Raw genomic sequence first — 19,354 nt, 5'->3', positions numbered from 1 at the left:
GGGACTACAATTGGTCCAGCATACTCCATGTATGCTAGAGTCGTCATCACGTGGATAGCACCACATGTCCCGTTTAAACTACTACAACACAATGCAGAGATGGACGTTAGAAGATATTACTGAAGGGATTAGTGGGAAACAAGAGAGGTCAGCATTAACATATATGCCCCGAATAATGACACCACGATATATTACAAGAAATAATATGCAAATGTCAACCCATAAACGGAGGGAGCAGTTATACCGGAGGGCGTGGGGGACTTCAATTGCATGTTAGATCCCAAGCCTGATAGATCAGATGAGAAAATTGTCAAACCCACCCCAGTGGCAAAGGCCCTCAGAGCCCTCTTAAATGATTTCCAATTGGTAAATGTGTGGAGGATGCTCAACACCAGAGTACTCGCACTACTCGGCCCCGCACAATCTACACACCCAGTTAGACTATATATTTGCAGCCAGCGCATTAATGGGAGGCATGAAGAGTGCAGAATACAAGGCTACAGTCCTCTCAGACCACGCGCCGCTGGTTGTAGCCTGGCAGATCTCACCGCCCAGGTCGAGAATCCCGACATGGAGGCTTAGAGCCAAGGCACTGAGAGACATAGCATTTAGGGAGGACCTGAGGAAGGCAATAAAGGAATACTTCGAGCATAACAGGAAGTGCAAGTTCAGCAGGCACGCTTTGGGAAACATTCAAGGGTGGGAAGCAATATCCAAATCGAAAGGGTTACAAGGTGGCATAGTGCAGGAACTACAAGACACAGAGAAGGAGATAGAAGCCAAAATGCAAGAGGGAGCGGATTCCCGGGGGGAGGCTGAGGTCATACTTCACCTACACGAAAAATGCAGAGACCACTGGGAGAGATTAAGCAATTTGAACTATAGGCAATATATAGAAAGGCAGCAGGCAGAGGGTGACAAACCGGGTAGGATGCTAGCCTGGTTATGCAAGAATGACAGCCCCAAACAGGCAATCAGGGAAATGCAAAGGGAGGATGGGTTGACGGAGGACACCCAAGAGGGGATGAATGAATGCTTCTATTAATACTAGCATAAGTTATATGCAAATAATACTGGGGAAGAGCAAATTGACATATTAGAAACTGACTGAGATCGATTTGCCTAAGCGGATAGGGAGAGGTTAGAGATCCCACTCACGCTAGAGGTTTTAGAGCATGGGATCCAGACACTACCCACTAGCAAGCCCCCGGGGCGGACGTCTCCCAAGTGAGTATTATAAAAACATATCAAGCAGATTTGCTCCCACCAATGTTAGCCATGCTAAACGAGGCATTTGACAGAGGAAGGTTGCCAGAGACCCTCAGGGAAGCGATTATTCCGCTCCTCGAAACGCTTGTGTATAGGCGCATTAAAAATGCTATATATATATATATATATATATAAAAAATAAGCCGCGCACGGACTGCAGATCTTATAGACCACTCTCAATGCTCAACCAGGATAGCAAGATACTCACTGCAGTGATGGCTAACAGATTAAAGCCGGTAATAAACAAACGTATACATCCTGATCAGACGGGGTATGTCCCGCTTAGGTGTATCTCAGACAATCTTAGGAGGTGTCATGTCATAGACCGGACAAAGGGGAGCCCCCAAAAGGTAGCAATAGACTTGCTGGATGCGGTGAAAGCCTTAGACTCAGTTAAATGGCCATGGCTGATGGCTGTTTTGAAGCAATATGGGATGGGACCAGTGTACTTGAAGTTGGCCCAGTTGCTATACAGCGAGCTGGTGAATAGGGTCCGAACAGGATCGATCACATCGGAACGGTGGACTCTGAGCAGAGGCACCAGACAGGGATGCCCTTAGCCCCCCGATGCTCTATATCCTGGTACTGGAACCTCTGGCGATATACTTAAGGCAACAATATGGTGAGGTGGGAATCAGTACGAAAGAAGGACAGCATGTGATATCATTTTACGGAGATGATATGTTACTATACCTGAAATACCCGGAGGAAAACCTGCAATATATATTAGAGGTAATGGAACGATACAAGATACTCTGGCAGAACGATCAACCCTACAAAATCTAGTATGTTCCCACTGGGTAGATATGTTGGAATGCCACGACAGGAGCTGCCAGTGTTACAGATAAGGTGGACAATTGATATATATCCACTCCCAGGTACCTGAATGTATCAAAGTTGAGGATGAACAAACATAACACGGAGAAGGCAGTGGAAAGCAGCATGGTATCTTGGGCCCGGTTACCGTTGACTATGATGGGTAGAGCGGCATTATTGAAGATGATCGTATTACCCAGGCTACTACACTATTTTGCGTATGTCCCGTACAGGATACCCAAGCGGTTTTTAACCAGGGTACAGAGTACATGCAATGGGTTCATTTGGCACAATTCACGAAATAGAATAGCACTGTGGAAACTGCAAAACCCATACGAGCAAGCTGGGATTAGATTGCCTAATTTTGAGGTATACTACCTGGCTAGTCAACTTCAGTATGTGGCGGGATGGTTGTCCGAGGACCCTACACCAGAGTCCAAATATTTGAGGGCAGAATGTGCACCTTACTTTTTGAATGAATGGATGGATGTGGTTGACAGAAACTCCAAAAGGGAAAGGGTCCACATTACTAGACCTGGGAAGGGCGATGTGGCGAAGAGCCTGCCAAGTGATGGGGAGCCCGCTTCTGTGCTCCCCACAGATGCCGCTAGTGGCATTAAAGGGGGTGGATGAGTAACTGAGGACTATTAGAAAGCATTGGGAACCGGTACGAGTAACAACCATTGGAGATGTTTGGCAGGAAGGGGAGAAAATAGAATTTGATAGAATGAGGGAGGACACGGTGGGCAGTATATTACATACACCAAGTTGGTCAAAATAGTAGAGGTGATGTGGTCAGAAGCAGAACTGACCCGACCACCAAAAGCGGCCATAGAATCGTTTGAAGCTCTGTCCGATGGAGGCCATGAGGTCTCCCGAATTTACGAACTAATGATGTCGAAAGTTGGGAAGGAGGTGATCCAGATGAGGCGGGACTGGGAGGAGGGAGGAGGAACAATAGGAGACCGTCTATGGGTCAGAATGCAAGGATACCATAAGAAAGTGTCAAGAAATGCGAGACTGTAGCAGATTCAGTTATATGTTACCCATAGGGCATATATGACCCCTGAAGAAGATTGCCAAGTTCAGGAACGCCAGAATTCAGACATGTCCGAAATGTGGGGAGGTTGATGCAGGGATGGTACATCTGTTTTGGGCATGCCCTGAAATAGCAAGATACTGGAAGGAGGTGGCACACCTCTTAGCAGATAAAGGTATAAACTTGGATGTGGACTCTGTGGGCGTCCCTGATGGGTGGGTTCCCTAGACCGCGCAAACATGTGAGCAAACTTAAAGACCTGGCGTATATTCTAGCTAAAGGCAGGGTAGCCATGAGCTGGAAGGAAAGCAATAGGCCGAAAGCAGAGGCTTGGTGGCGGGACCTCCTGAAATAGGCGGATGCTGAAACAGTGGTGTGGGGGAGAAGCGATAGCGTACCTGCTTCCTCTTCCCCTACTCTAACAGCCTGGTTGCATTTGGTTGCCTCGTTGTCGGGGTCTGCTCAGGAGGAACCGGAAGGGGACAACACCTCGGATTGCAAGGAAAGTGACACCCATTGGACAAGAAGGGGAAGTTGCAGTATTGTGAGGCTCTGGTGAGAGGGAAGGGGGGGGGGGTTGGGAAACTACGTGTGCACCATGGATTGGTGTAATGTCTGACAATTAAGTTGAAACCAATAAAATGTGTTTAAAAAAAAGTGGTTAATGCTACTTAAGAGAACAAAGGGAAAAGGCTGCAGTTGAATTAATAGAAAAACACATAGCATAAAAGGGGCAGGGTATCTGCCACAACGGTCAATCCAGACTTTTATTAAAAAGGTGACAATAACCCCCCTTGAACCATGCTAAAACGATTTTTGTGCGATAAACTTAACTAAAGTTATTAATGAAAATTTGATTTGGGCCTTCTCTTGATTCCAAGAGATTTGAAAGTTGGTATGGTATGGTCTATGTATATAGCGCGCCTATAGACGGGCAAGTGTTTCAAAGCACTCAAGGAGGGCGGGAAGAGGGGGGGGGGGGAAAAACGCTGGTGCTCATAACCCTTGAAATTCTGATGCGATAGTCTGCACAGGCAGAGTAAATGAGTAAAAAATACATTTAACGGTTTTGGGAGACAGCAAATAAGCCTGCCGGCGATTCTGCAGTTTTAACAGTGAAATTAAGGGGTGAAGACAAGGGAGAATAGACATACGATCTTCAGGCATAGTGCGTACGGATCGAACAAGTGCACAGAGGATCACGGGGGGAGGCGGTGGGGGAGCGGAGGTGGGCAGGGAATCAAGTGCGAGACTGAGTTATGTGCAGAGAGAGCCACTCTCTAGGGTACATTTCTCAAGTGCATTGAGTGTGGGTTATGTGTAGGGCCCTGAGGCAAGTGCGAAAGGACTGTCGGGGGTGCCGGGGACCAGTGAGACTCTGAGGTACACTCAACGGCCAGGCAGCGTGCTGCAAGGAAGAGGGAGGGATGGAAAACAGAACTGGGTTAACAGGGTAGCGGGAGAGAGGAGAAGTGGAAAGTCTTGAGTTTCCGGAATTTAAGGAGATCCAGCTCAAGCCGGAGGGTGGCAGGGAGGCTATTCCAGAGGGAGGCACCTGCTGGGGATAAGGATCTCCCTCCAAATCTCTGCTTGGAGAACTGGCTCACTCGCAGAAGGTTGGCAGTAGATGAGTGAAGGGCTCGTGAGGGACATTATTTGGGTAGGACCGAATTTGATCCTTGCAGCTACGGGGAGCCAGTGGAGGGATTTCAGCGCCGGAGAGATGTGGTGCCCCGGCTTGAGGCCAAGTCTTGCGTTTCTGTTCTGGATGAGTTGCAAAGGGCGCAGGGCAGAAGGGAGGGTGAAGAGGCTGTTGAAAATGGTCCAGCCTGAGAGAACCAGAGCTCTGGAGACAGTCAGCATCTGGGGGAAAGTGAGAAAAGGTAGAGTACCCCCGAGAAGGTGAAGCGGATAGTTAGATATTTCTTTTGAGAGATGTCTGAAACGTGAGAGGACAGGGAGAGTGTGGAGTCAAAGATGAAGCGAGAGCAGGGGTGAAGGAAATAATTAACATGGGAACTATAAAGTTGCATATTTTTCACTGATCTGGCTCCTGTGTAAATGAAGAAAAAAACTCTGCATAGGAAGGGTGTGCCGACTTCAGACTAGCATCTGATTTGCCTTAAAATGTTAAAAAATATATTCATACATGAAAAGATTTGAAAAAAAATGAGGGTACTTGCCCATGTTAGATTTTTAGAGTTTTGAACATGCTGAGTGCCCACTGTCAGTTTAGGATGACAAAGCTTTCTCCTCCCGCAGCTTTCCTTATTTAAACCCCTCCTCTCCGTGTTATTAGCACACAGGTGGGAGCTGGATAGAGCAAACCAACCAATCCCTTTCAGGGGAAACATGACAAGTTTGCGATGTTGTTTGCCCTATAAGTAGACCAGTTTACATTAGAACTGGGTTGGCTTTTTCACTTATTCCAGGAGGCAACCTGTTGATGAACTCTTGCGAGAAACATCCAAGCAGAGAGGCCCCAATCTTGCATTGGAGACAGGAACCATAGAAGCCGACACCTTGGGGGATTAAGAGGAGATCCTTCACTGGCCCCCTTGCTATCCCAGCGGTGCCCTGCTGTTCCCTGATGCCCATTCTAAGGCCTATCCTATAAACTAAACCCCAAAGCCATAGATTGTGTAGGCCCTGCTTTTTTCAAGTAGTGTTCTAGTTATTTCCCTTTCGGAAAATATCCTTTTTATCTGTGTATATCCCGTTTGTCTAGCATATTTAATTAAGGTAAGAATTCCCCTATAAAAATCCTGGGATGGGTTTTGTTAGCATTCGAAACAAACAAGCTCTTCCAAGTGTGTTTTGAGCCGGTATAGACAAAGATCTGCCAAACAAATTCATCCCAAAACCATGTTTCCACGTTAGTGTGCAGGGTGCAAAACGAAATTCCACATTGACCCCCCTTCATTTGAAATCAGAAGTGTGAAGCCTGGTAGTGCATTTGCATGTGCAGGGTGCAAAACGAAATTGCCCCATTGTTCCCATTGTGCTCTGACCAAAACCACAAAGCCCTCTCTGTTCTGTTTAGGTGTGGCAAAACTAATTCTCCCATTGCTTTTCTGTCCCTCATTTTGCATCTGTGGTAACAAGTAGAACAAACACATTTTTCCCCTCGAATCCCTTTTCCAAAGAGTGCATGTTTATTAGAACTAATCCCAAAACGATTTTCCCAGTTTGCACTCTCTGCCACTGGCCTTCAATTCAGAAGGATAAAGTCTAATTGATGTTTGGAGGGTGGAGGCTGCTGGGAGAAAAGTATTATAACCAAATCAGCAATCACTGTCGCTTGAATTGTTCTTTTTCTGTATTGGTGGGTGATTTGAAAATTAAATTGTGACTGCATATCTCAGTATTATCAATTTTGTTCTTGTGTTGCCACAGCATTGGTGGCTGATGTTAGTCTGTAAAATTTGGTTTAAATAAATATTAATATATTCTTACTACACACCGGCCTGGTTCTTAGTCCATTCTGGCACCAGGTGCTTGTTGGGTTGGGTGCGAGACGGGTTGGAGGCCTTACCAAACTGAACCAATCAAAATCATAGCGATTTATTGTGCGCCACATTCATGGAGGGGAAAGGAACTCCCCCGAGTGGAGTGTGACTGCGTAATAAACCGTGACAGTCAACCAATGGAGACATCGAAGAAAAAAAAAAAGCATCTATGCTTTCCACCTCGAAGGAACCTTCAATGTCCATCTCAGAGACAACTTCCAAGTTGGATTCCTGCAGATGCTTTGGGTCCATCTTAAAAGGAAGACATCATACCCTTTGGGGTAGGATATATGATAAGTCATTTATAACACGCCTGTACACAAGTGTTTGTAGGCGCAACAAGACAAGGGAGGGGAGACACAGGGAGGACAAGACAAACTATCTTACTAGGCTTTGTGTCATTCAGATCATGCAAGTGCGACAACACAGGTGCAGGGGGGGAAGGGCGAAGGGTCAGGGAGCGGAAGGAGGAAGTGCAATGAGGGCAGCAATGCTCTGAGTAACTACAGCTAGGGCAGCGCGGCTGTGCAGAGGGAGGGGACTGTAGAGGTTAGTGTTACAGCTCCGAAGTGCACGGTAGGTCAAAGGCAGTGCAGGGGAGACTGCTCATGGAGGAGCCTGGTACCCAGGAAGACTGAGGGTAGCCAAGCAACCAGTCTGCACCATGGACAGGTGGTCAGCAGGGGAGGGAAAGAGAAAGCAGAGAAAAAGTCTTGAGCTGCTTCCGGAACATCAGGTTGTCCGGCTCAAGTTTGAGAGGGGCAGGGAGGTCATTCCAGAGGGATGCACCTGCAGAGGAGGGTGATCTACCCCGCCCCCCATTCTTTGCCTGCAGAACCTTCTGAGAGAGTTGGAGGTTGCTGAGTGAAGGGCTTGAGAAGGAAGGCATTTGGAATAGAGCGCTGGACGTAGTACGGGCCATGGCCCCAGAAAGCCTTGTGAACGATGCAGCCAACAGGAGTCAGTGAAGTGATTTCAGGGCTGGAGACATCTGGTCACTGGGCATGAGGCCAAGGATAAGTCTCTCAGTCCTGTTCAGGATTAGTTGCAGAGGGTGGAGAGTAAAGGAAGGCAGATTTAGAAAGAGGCTGTTGCAGTAGTTCAGCCGAGAGAGAATCAGGGCTCTGGAGATAGAGCTTCTGGGGGAAGTGAGAAAAGGAAAAAAAACTCAGAAGAGGTCAGCTGGTAGTGGGCATTCTTGGCAAGGTATGTGATGTGCGGATAGAAGGAGAGGGTGGAGTCGAAGACGACACCAAATGTTTTTTGCCTCAAAGGAAGGCGAAGGAAGAGGGCCCAAGGAGGGTGGCCAGAGTGAAAGAGGTGGGAGCAGGGGTCCCAATGAGAAGGATCTCCGTCTTACTGGCATTAAGGCAGAGGTCGTTGGAGCACCAATCCTGGATCACGGATAGACCGCCAGGAACGAAAGAGGCAGAGGCTGCTGAGGGGAGCAGAGTGTAATCCGTATAACAAAAAGTTAGAGGAAATGGTAGCGATCAGTTGGGCCAGGGTGAGAGATTAGAGCCCTGGGAGGGGGCAGAGGTAGCGGCGGCAGCTGCCAACGGTCACGCGCAGCATCCGAGGCGAGTTGAGACATGGGCGGGCCCGCTACATTTTGGCTTTCAAACATGCAGTTGTATCGCAGTATATGTCAGGCAGAGGTATGAGCTAGCTCGCTTTCAGATACTGTGGGCATGTAGGAATGTTTTGTGATTCCCAATGCTCCAAAAGAGTTGATCTCAGAACAATCCCGGCTAGAAGACCTACCCACTTATCTGAAAGAAGCCAAGCGTCTGGATACCACTCCCAAGGTGGAATTTAACAGATCTACATGCAGCCTATAGAATGGTCATGAATATGTCGCTTTGGGACATCCTGCTAAGGACATTACCCAGGATGACCTTACAGATATTTTGTAGAGTGTAGGAGCCTGTGCTGCCCTTCCATACAGCACCAAGGATTCCCATTTTGGAAAATTGACAAAAAACCAACACCAACTCCTGCTGTGAACCTACTCACCAACCTTGATTCTAGTATCCCATCTGTCCTCATCCTACTCGATCTTTCTTCTGCCTTTGACACACAAACATATCATCCTGCTCAATCGCCTCCGTGATGATCAGGGTATCACTTATCAAACCTGGGCATCACTAATCAGACCCTGGCCTGGCTGACCTTCAACTCCAAACAACCCTCCAGGTCCAACTTGGGTCCTTCCTTTCCTCCATCTCACTTTCTACCTGTGGTGTTCCCCAGGGGACGAACCTCTCTCCCAAACTTTTCAACCAATACCTGGCAGCGCTGGCCCACTGCATTGCTGCACTCTGCTCAAACTTAAGTACTATGAGGATGACAACCAACTAGATCCCTTTTCTCGGCTAGGTCCTCCCTCTGGAACAGCCTCCCTGAAACTTGAGAACCATCTTCGGTTCCGGAAGCAACTCAATACCTTACTTTTTGCTTCTGCCTTCGGTCTTCCACTCCCCTGCTAATCTGTCTGCTTTGGCACTGGGCACCTGGTTACACTCCGATTTCTGGCCCAGATCCCTGCCCTCCCAGCCACACACCTGTACTGCCCCCTGGCATCCCTTGCACTTGGGTCTGCATCTGCTACCCTACAGTCCCCTTCCAGCACTTATCAGAAACCCAATGTCTACATCTTATTCTTGCACTTACCACCTGATGGCCGCAATACTAGGTTCCCCCCAGCCCCCCCCCATCACGTGTTCAGCACTTTCCACTCCTCCCCTGCCCCTCGCACTTGCCCCATTCCCTCTCCCCTGCACATTCTCAATGTCATTGGGCCTAGTAAGATTGTTGTTTTGTCCTCCCTTGTTCCCCTCCCTTGCCTCGTCGTGCTCTGAAACACTTGAGTATGGGCGCGATACAAATAAAATATAACAAGGAGATGGTGAAGAAGTACAGTACAGACCTTCTGTTGACCCTAACTTTCTTTCCAGTCACCCATCTCCAGAGTTTGGTGGTGCAGACGGCTATCACCACCTCAAAGGCTGCAACTTATACAATCATTCCCCACCCCCCTCCAACAGGGACGATAAGAAATACAACGCACTGGCCAAGAGGGTATTATCTGCTGGAAGTATGGCATTGAAAGCCATCAATGCATCTTATGATCTGACGAAATACACTTCTACACTATGGAATCTAATTTCCCAGGCAGCAGCAAACATTCCCCAAGGGAAGATGAGAGAGATGGTTTTAACAATCTCACCAATGAGGAGGCAGCAGGGGCTTCCTGCCAGTCCCTTCAGTGAAGCCTTGGATGCACCATGCTGGTGTATGGGCTCAAGTGCAGTAATCTGGACATTTTCCTGGTTAGGCAAGTCTGGGTTTGCCTTCGACATCCAATCAAGGCTCCTGGACATGCCGGTCGATAGGTCCAACCTTTCTGGATCAAAGGCAGGAAACAGCCTAAAAAAAAGCTACAAGCTTCTAAGGCTGCTACAAAATCTTTAGGGACAGCCATTCGCCAGCCTCAACATCACCTGCCTCTACAGGTTTGGAGAGGTTGTTTGCACTACAACTCCTCTTTTAGTCAAAGGGGAAGAGATCAGACTACCCAGAGAAGACAAAGCAGGTTCTCTCACGCCCCCAGAGCCTGTTGAGGCAAAACTGCCCGGGCAGTTATCTCAAACTTGCAGATGTACGACTCCGAACTTGCAGCCCTGAAACGCGGGGCAGCAGAACGTAAGTGGCTAACCTCAGGCACATCCTCTGACAAACTGGCCTACCGCCTGCTCCAAAGGCAATTTGCCATTCGTGCAGAGAAAATAATGCACAATTCAGGCACGTGTCTCCGGCGCATCCAATAACTCGGCTGAACTTTTCAAAATCTGCAGGGAACTAGCCAACCCCTCTGCAGTCCCCTCCTCTCCTCTCCTCCTTCACAGGCACTCTGCAATGCATTGGCCTCACACTTTGCCACCAAAACGCAGGACATTTTGACCTCCCTTTCTACACTGCCCCACATCCCATCTAGGGAGAGGCACACCACTATAATGATAGATGCATTTAAAAAATGTGCATTTGAATACAAAACAGATATACTAAAATCTCTACTCCCTTCATTGCTTCAAAGTAAAATACCATAAATGTTTGTGCGGAGCAACTAAATAAATACGTGTATGCATTGAATGAGCATTTTGAGTGCAGAAACATGATTTCATAGGATGCGTACAGAGGAAGATTGTCTGTGCAGTGCACGAACGTCATGGCAAGGGGTGTTGCAAATCGTTTGCGGCAGCGCATGTCAGAAAGAGGTATGACTCATTGGTGCCAGGGCACTTGAACTTAGGGAAAAAGCCCAACTGATTAGCTCACCACAAGTTTGCACGCAGATATACTAACGTCACTAAACGCAAGGTAAGATGCACCAAAACAAAAAATATAACAGATCAATACATGGTCCAAAATCGTATTATTTGCAATTGCTCGATTACAACACCCGAGTGCACCCCTTCTTGAATACCTTTTTTATTGCAAGAGACTGGAGAAATCACACCATAGACACCACAGACATCAATACAATGCAGATTGATCCCTCAAGCAACTTATTGGAACTACTCAGCAAGGAAACAGATAAAACGTCTACAAAACGCATGAACATCCAGCAATACTCAACCTGTTGATTGACAACCCGGGAAGTCTTCCCCGCCCAAACCACAAGCACCGTACACCAATGCCAAAAAAACAATACAATGCAGCCTAATCAATCTAGTGAAGGTGACACAAAGAAACATGGCTGACTAGCAGCTCATGAAATCTTTCAAAACAACTTTCAAAATCTATGATCAAACAGAAGGCAGAAGAGGAGTAGGCTTCACAGTGGCCCACAAAAATCATATCACAGCCTCATCTCTACCCATCAAACTGTAATAAAAATGCATTCTGCACGGTGAAAAGGCGCGCACTCATCAATTGCAAGAGTAGCACGGTGGAAGGGGGCTCCTTGTAATCGTTATTAAAGTCAAGCCCAAATAAAAGCAACTTACATATACAAGAAATGCAGGGTCACAGGTAAGTATAAACAAACTTAGTGGTAGGCTAAAATGCGGTAAATAGGCCTTACAGCATGTTTTGCAGTAACCGTGTGTTAGCTTTTCATTAATCTGCAAAAAAGCCGCAGTGGCTGGTAACACATCGCAGGTCCCACAATCCCAGGCTCTTATCATAAGAAGCAAACAGTAATTTTTTCCGAGATCACAGATGAGAACTCATTGGTCCCACCAACAGGCAAGGAGAGCGTAACCATTAAAAAAAAAAAAGATTTTTAGATGAAGACAAAAGAACCACAGCTGTTTCATATTGCCCCTTAGTATGTTTCACCTGGGAAGAAGGTTGAAGAGTTCTTAATATGCAACATTTGTTTATCGGTAAGTCTGCGGTTCAAGGCCCCGACAGTGCCATGGTAGAGAGCGTTTCTCATGAGAAAGTAGACGAGATGGCCGAGACAGATGAACAAGTTCTGCTGGTCACCTCAAATGTTTCAATGAATTGTCAAATGTGGGAAGTGGGGGTTGGAGTGCGACATCAACATTATAATTATGGGTGATGTGGGAAGGTATGTGGACTCACACAGAACATTATGTTTTTCTAGATGGGTATAATGTGTGAGCACCAATCAACTCGGAGTGGGGAGATTTTTTTCATGCTGCAAAGTTACTAATGTTAATTAGCTTGATTGTTATAAAAGTCTTAGATTTAGGGCTGTTTCTTTGACAGCGCCTTTTCACAGTTCTGTTCCGTGATCTGTTTGAATACAGCTGTCCCAGCTGCATCTGGGAACTGAATTAACCCGAGTTACTTCTTGCCTGCATAAACTCCTTTTATGACTACTGTTGTAATTTTGTATTGGCGAGATCCCACGTGACACCCGACACAAGACAATAAGACTATAATCTCTACTCAACTTCAAACTCTGCGACCAAGTACATTTACTTCACTTGTCCTCATTTACAGACTGCCCACATACAGCACAAAATTTGCTGTAACACAATATCATACTGAGAGAATTTAACATCTGGTTTGGAGAAAACGAAACATTGTCAATTCCCTCAGCCAGCGCCCACCTGGCAAGCCTTCACCTGAAACAAATTTTCAATTTAACTCCCCACAGGGGCACACTAGACCAAAACATAGATACACTGACGCCCCGGAAGTCTTTCAACCCATCCCAAAAAAAAAGGAGCAGCGGAATGGTTCACGGCAGAACCAAGAGCACTCAAGAAAACCAACCAAGAATTATAGAAAGCATGGAGAATGCACTACGATCAACCTGAACAAAAAAAAAAAAAAAAACTACTAACATTTTTTAAAAAATACAAAAAATACTGATTACCAACAGCATATACGTCTATGTAAACCAGTCAAGATAAAAGTCAATAAATCTCAGTAGGCCAAAAGACCCACCACAAATCCACGAAAGGAAATCTACAAAATCAACTAAAAAAATGCAAACAAACATTTCTAAAAAAACATTATAATCAACCCCAATCTCATGGAACAATTCAATTGTATTGGTGTTTTATAATGTGCCTAATACCGTACCAGAGTTCGGTTTTTAAACATGGATCCAGGATTCAAGCATCTGTTGCTCTGCATGGTCTTGCTTCCAAGACCAGCGCGCTGCTGCCCCTGTGCAATATGCCCAATACCTTCCCAAAAACTACATGAAATTGCGGACGATCACAGTAGAAAAATAAACATGCCATCAATGCAACTACCTCAAAAACCACCAAACAAAAGAAACTACTTCAGAAGAAATGTTCAACAAAGGTATTAAAAGAAGAGTAGCAAACTTCTCACCAAAGAAACACTGGCCCTCCATTTCCAAAAATCTATGACATGACCCCTCATCAAAAACACATGGTCTGACATGCTACAACCTCACAGACTACACACAATCTACAAAATCAACACTAGTGGAAACCGGACCCAACCCTTACATAAACAGCCCTACAGAAATAAACCATCGGATGAGTACCAACAGCCTCATAATGAACCCAGACAAAACTGAAGATCATGACGACACCTATCCACCCGTTGAACCAACACCACATCCCACGGCCTACCAACATGGGGAAACGCCCAGAACTGTCCAAAGTGGTTAAAAACTGTGGAAGATTAATGGACTGATGACACGAACCACAAGTCAATACAGTAGTATTGAAGTGATTCTTCCACATACGCACAATCAAGCGGATACCGCTTAACGGCATTCGCCTCAAACCAAAACAATATACAATGCAGAATTGGTGGATCAGCATTGTCCTGTATCTTACCCAAACTTGGAACTCATTACGAAGAAAATACGAACAGAAGACCTAAAATTCTGCAAATTGCTAAAAACATGTCTAACTCAACGAGCTAAACAGGAAAACACAGTCGAAGGGAAACAGCCAACGTAACAAACACCCCAGAACAACCAAAACCTGGATCCCACAAAGAAATAAAGCATTTTTAAACAGAAACCATCATAGAAGAATATGAACCCTGCCAGACCTACAAAACCACTGCACAGTGGGGCACAGACTACTAACATGACTAACTAACCCTACTAAAAGCTTTCCTATATCCTGCATACTCATCATCAAACACTTAACAAAACACACATTAACACCTCTATTGCAGCAGAAACCTAAAATCAACTAAACACACTGCAATAAACAAACATATCCCATGACCACTCCCAACCATTGCCTTCAGTAATCGACTAAGCTAGCCTAGCTTCACCTCAACCACTTCAATGCTCTCAGCTATGATAGGTCGGATAGTGCTCACCATGTTCCCCTTCTGCCTCATCCAAGCTGACACCCCTTGCACTAATAACTACTTCCTCACCATCATTAACGGCCTCACCAAATTAGCCTGCCCGAGACACCACCCTATCCCTTGCCCCACCCCATTCCTCCCAGTCACACCCCCCTTCCCGTGCCTCATCAGACTCTCAGCCCCAAGGACCGCTGCACTATAATTAAGGAAGACCTCCCAACCTCCACCAATCCTACCGACCTACGCACACTCCCCAAACAATCAGTCAATGACAAAAAACACCCCGTCTCAGGGATTGAGAGAACTTCCCGCCTAAGAACACGCACCAAACTGCCCTACTACAATCACACCCCCATAACCCCACCACCCAAACCCACGGCCCCCAAAAACAAACAAAAATCCAACTCACCCTATAGCCACAAACACCTCGAGAACCTCTACAGAGCCTAGCAACCTATCAGTTAAGAATGCATCCACAAAGGATACCAAACCTCCCGTGACCCTCAAAAATACACTTATCAACGCCCGCTCCTTAGGAGCCCACGCCATTGAAATACGTTATCTTATAACCAAACTTGACGCAGACCTATTAGTAATTACAGAAACCTGGTTACACCAAGCGTCTGGCCCTCTGTTAGCACTAGCCGTCCCACCAGACTACTGTATTCTCAGAGCCGACAGAACCACCTCCCCAGGTGGCGGTGTTGCTATCATAACTAAAAACACTCAAAATAAGATCTAGCTCTATTGAATTAATTGCAGGATATGAACTACTGCTTGCTAAACTAGCCATGAATGAAAACACCACAATCAACATTGTGGTTATATACATAACGCCTAGCACCAATATCCACCCAGAAACAGACACCCCACTAATACTGGCACCCATCCTTAAACCCCAAATGAAATGCATCATCATTGGTGACCTGAATCTTGGCTTCAATGATGACCAAGACACCAAAGCCACCTGCCTTCTCCTGGCACTTAATGACATGAACTTCTGCCAACACATAAATGTCCCCACCCACAACAAGGTTAGAACTCTGGATTGGATCCACACCCTAAACACCAAAATCACTATAGGCCCAATCACCCCTCTCAGCTGGACAGACCACTTTTGCATAGAATTCACCATCACTAGTGACGATCCTTGCCCACCTAAAGACAGAATTATGGACACCATTGAAAGCAGAAATCCCAAAAAACTCACAGTAGAGAACCTTGACCCCGCTCTGAAAACAATTCTAGAAGCTCACTCAATCATTAGCAATGATCCTACCACCTTCGCGGAGCATTACCACAAATGCCTCTCCACAGCGATTGATACAATGGCGCCAGTTTAAGACGTGTTAATAAAAAAAACCTAACTTCTAGTTCAATGAAGAACTAGTCATCCTAAGAAGGAAAAAACGCTCTCTTGAACACGCCCATAACAAACACCCCTCCCCTGACTCGGCCAAAGCCTTCAAAGATGCTAAACTATCTACAAAACCACCATCATTTCCCACAAAGCCAACGCCTACAATGCTCGCATCAGTAATGCAACATCAGATTCCAAAGAGCTTTTCTCTATACTCAGAGAACTTGAAAACCCCCCCCAACTACTGATACACCCACTAATGCAAGCAAAGAATGGTGCACTACCATACAAGACGCACTCGCCTCCAAAATTGCTATGTTGCAGAATAAAATCACAGCCAAAATCTAATCCTAGCTGAAAAAACTCCCCCAGCCCTGTTGCCTCCTCTAGTGACAACACCAACCCTTCCTTCCAATTCACACCCGTCACCCAAGACCTTGTATTCAACACCATATCCAAACTTAAAGCGTCCAATTGCAAAGGGGACTCTGTCCCAGCCAAACTAGTCAAAGCCTGTGCCTCCACCCCGACACCCACCATCACCAAATTTGTCAACGCCTCCTTCAACTCCAACATTGTACCTACCAGCATCAAAGAAGCCTGGGTTACCCCGCTTCTAAAAAAAAAAAAACGAACCTAGACCCCACCATTCCGACTATCGCCCCATAACGACAGTGCCATTTTTACCTAAAATCATTGACAAATTAGCCTACAACCAAATCCAAACCCATCTGGAATCTAATCAGCTTCTCGGCATCAGACAATCAGGCTTTAGGCCTAACCACAGTACGGAAACAGCCCTTCTGGACCTCAAAATCCAGGTGGATGCTATCAGAGATTCTGGGAAACTCTGCATCCTCTTGCTGTTGGACCTTTCTGCAGCATTTGACCTGGTGGACCATGATAAACTCTGCACCTCACTCGCCAGAGAGTTTAACTTCCCCAGGGAAACCACTGCATGGGTGAAATCCTTCCTAACTGACCGTACCTCCAGAGTATCCATAGGGAAAGAAGCGGCCAACCCCATCCCAGTCCCCATAGGAGTGCCCCAAGGTTCCTGCCTCTCCCCTACACTATACAAAGCGTATACCAAACTCCTGTTCTCAGCTCTAGACGACATGGGCGTCATATCCACAAACTTTGCGGACGACACCCAGATCCTTATACCCCTTACAGTAAACTACGACCAGGACACTGTAACTATCAATAAAATATACATCATACAAAACTGGATGGCTTTAAACAGCCTTTGTCTCAACGATGAGAAGACAGAAGTCCTCATTGTAGGATCATCAGCCAAAATAGCAACCCTCCACCCTGACTATTCCTCCATCAACATCGATGGTACCGCCATCCCCGCACAAAAAAAAAAAAATCAGACAATATTTCCAAGACCAGAAAGGACGCTCATTGGCTCCCTATCAAAGCTAGAATCATCTTTATAACATTATGTATCACACATAAATGCCTGACCAGAAAAGGACCTATCTCAACAACACTCTTCACCCAAAAGATGACAGATCATTAAGATCGAACGACAAACTCCTCCTGGCTCCTCCCCGCTTCAAATCCATGAGAGCCGGGGTAGCAGCTTCACCGCCCTAGCCCCCAAACATTGGAACACCCTACATATTACTATCAAAAAAAGAATCCTCTTTCACGGCCTACAAGAAATTGCTAAAAACCTGGTTATTCAACCAATATTAGAACCTATGGAAAATTATCTGCAATATAATATTTTGTTAGTTAATATTTGTAAACTATGTAATGTAACCAATGTAACAATAGCTTACTATTATCTAAGCTGTCTTGTAACCACGCCGTGACACCCGGGGTCTGGGCGTGTAACAAACAAATAAACATACATACTGATACAACCACCATCCACCGCCTAATTACCAATTACTCCCACCACCTCCCCTCCTCCCCCCACTACTTAGAAATGTGAGTCGCCCTACTAAATCTGAGACTGGCTTCAAATTCTGGCTTCAACACTTGACTTAAGAGTTATGATCGTGGGCACTAGGAGGTAACCTAATTAAAAACAATGTGAGTCGTTTTAAAATATTTACAAAACAGAAATGTTTAGGTTAACTCAAATTAAAATTTAAGTGCACACATTAATGTGTAGCCAGCCGATCATGTATTTCTCACAATAAGAACTACCGAATTCTGAGACAAACGACGCTACGAAGTTATGATAAAGACAGGGAGTCCCTATGAATATATATATTGCTCGCCTCCTGTCTTGACATCGAATGAACGCGGACAGCACCAGATTATCACAGGGGAAAGAAAAAAAAAAGCGAGCCCCCGACTGCATGATAGTGGAGCACGAGCTGCTTACTAGGGAATGTAAGAGGACCATGGTTTGTAAAGTGTTAGGAAAATGTCGATTGTTGTAATTCTACAGAGTCTAATGTGGGTGGGTGTCTGCTTTATGGGGCCAGTGAATGTGACGTCATCCTTGCATAAAGGGTTTCGCGGAAAGCCCATTTCCGGAATAGTAATCGGACGAAATGAGCCTTTAATATAGATTAACAAATCAAAATTCTCACCATCCGGCGCCACGCGGGTCTCCCAAATTGGTCGCCATGAATGACTGACCGACAGATCACGGTCACCGCTCCGCCCCAGTCAGGGCCTATATTATCTAAGATGGAGGCGGATCCCCGCGGTTCGTCCTTTCACAGCGCCTGGCTGGCTTGGCTCCTCACTAGAGAGGAGCGACAGTGGGGTACTCTGCGCCTCTTCCTCCGAAATCACACGACTAGCGGCGCTGCCCACTCCTGGTTTTCTATTATTCCCAAAGCCACTGTTGGGAAGCTCTCACAGAATCCTCGGCACAAAATGGCGGAAAGTTCCTTTAAGCGAATTGCTACACTGAGTCACTGACTTGGAAAAGTGACTGAAAGCCGCACGCAGCTGTGACGTAACATTAGACGGACACCAGTTAGGCATGAACATAAAAGAAGGACACAGACGCTTCACTGAACTGAAACGAAATGCTATCCTCATGTAACGTCACATAGTTGCAATAAAGAACTTGAGGAAACATTCCATACTTTATTAAACGCAGCCGTATTCCATTTATGTATAAGCCGTGGACGCCAGGCAGGTGTTATTTTTCAACCCTGGTGGATTGTTGGTCCTCTTTATTAGAACTCTGATCACAGAACTCTGTGGGCTTTTTCCTTGAATGCTTAGCTGGTTAAAAAAAAAAAATACTGACTGTGGTCTGTGTACAAGATGGTAAATGCGTTTGTTTCAAATAGTGAAGATTCTATGTCAAGACTTGGAGGCTCTGATTATGCTTTTCTCTCAACTTTACTGTTTTAGCAGCTCCATTAAACAATAACAGCATACAAAAATGCGAATAAACTACAATCTCCATGTGTTTAGAGTTTTTTGTAGTCCATAGTGTTATTGGTCTTTTCTACATGTGACCTTAATAAACCAATGGTAGTCCATCCTTATAAATCCTGTCCATTATTTTATGAACTCCTCTTTCTTTGCTGCCCAGGCAGCCAGTTAAGTGCATTTTTCTTGGTTTCTTCATTGTTTGTTATGGTA

The 19,354-nt window shown here is 45.8% G+C and overlaps 1 protein-coding gene across 1 annotated transcript in view; it reads right to left on the bottom strand.

Moving 5' to 3' along the window:
- The window catches only part of LENG8 (leukocyte receptor cluster member 8), a 381,640-nt gene extending 362,953 nt beyond the window's left edge, over nucleotides 1-18,687 (bottom strand). Inside the window, exon 1 of the mRNA XM_069636827.1 lies at nucleotides 18,340-18,687. Coding sequence (XP_069492928.1) covers nucleotides 18,340-18,377 — 38 coding nt within the window. The 5' untranslated portion in view covers nucleotides 18,378-18,687. The remainder of the gene's footprint in view (nucleotides 1-18,339) is intronic.
- Between the last annotated feature and the right edge of the window lie 667 nt (nucleotides 18,688-19,354).

The sequence above is a fragment of the Ambystoma mexicanum genome, chromosome 1q (assembly GCF_040938575.1).
Source record: "Ambystoma mexicanum isolate Mex_15411 chromosome 1q, UKY_AmexF1_1, whole genome shotgun sequence".
Taxonomy (NCBI): domain Eukaryota; kingdom Metazoa; phylum Chordata; class Amphibia; order Caudata; family Ambystomatidae; genus Ambystoma; species Ambystoma mexicanum.
Note: the sequence above shows the minus strand (reverse complement) of the source record. Positions and strands in the feature narration are given on the sequence as shown.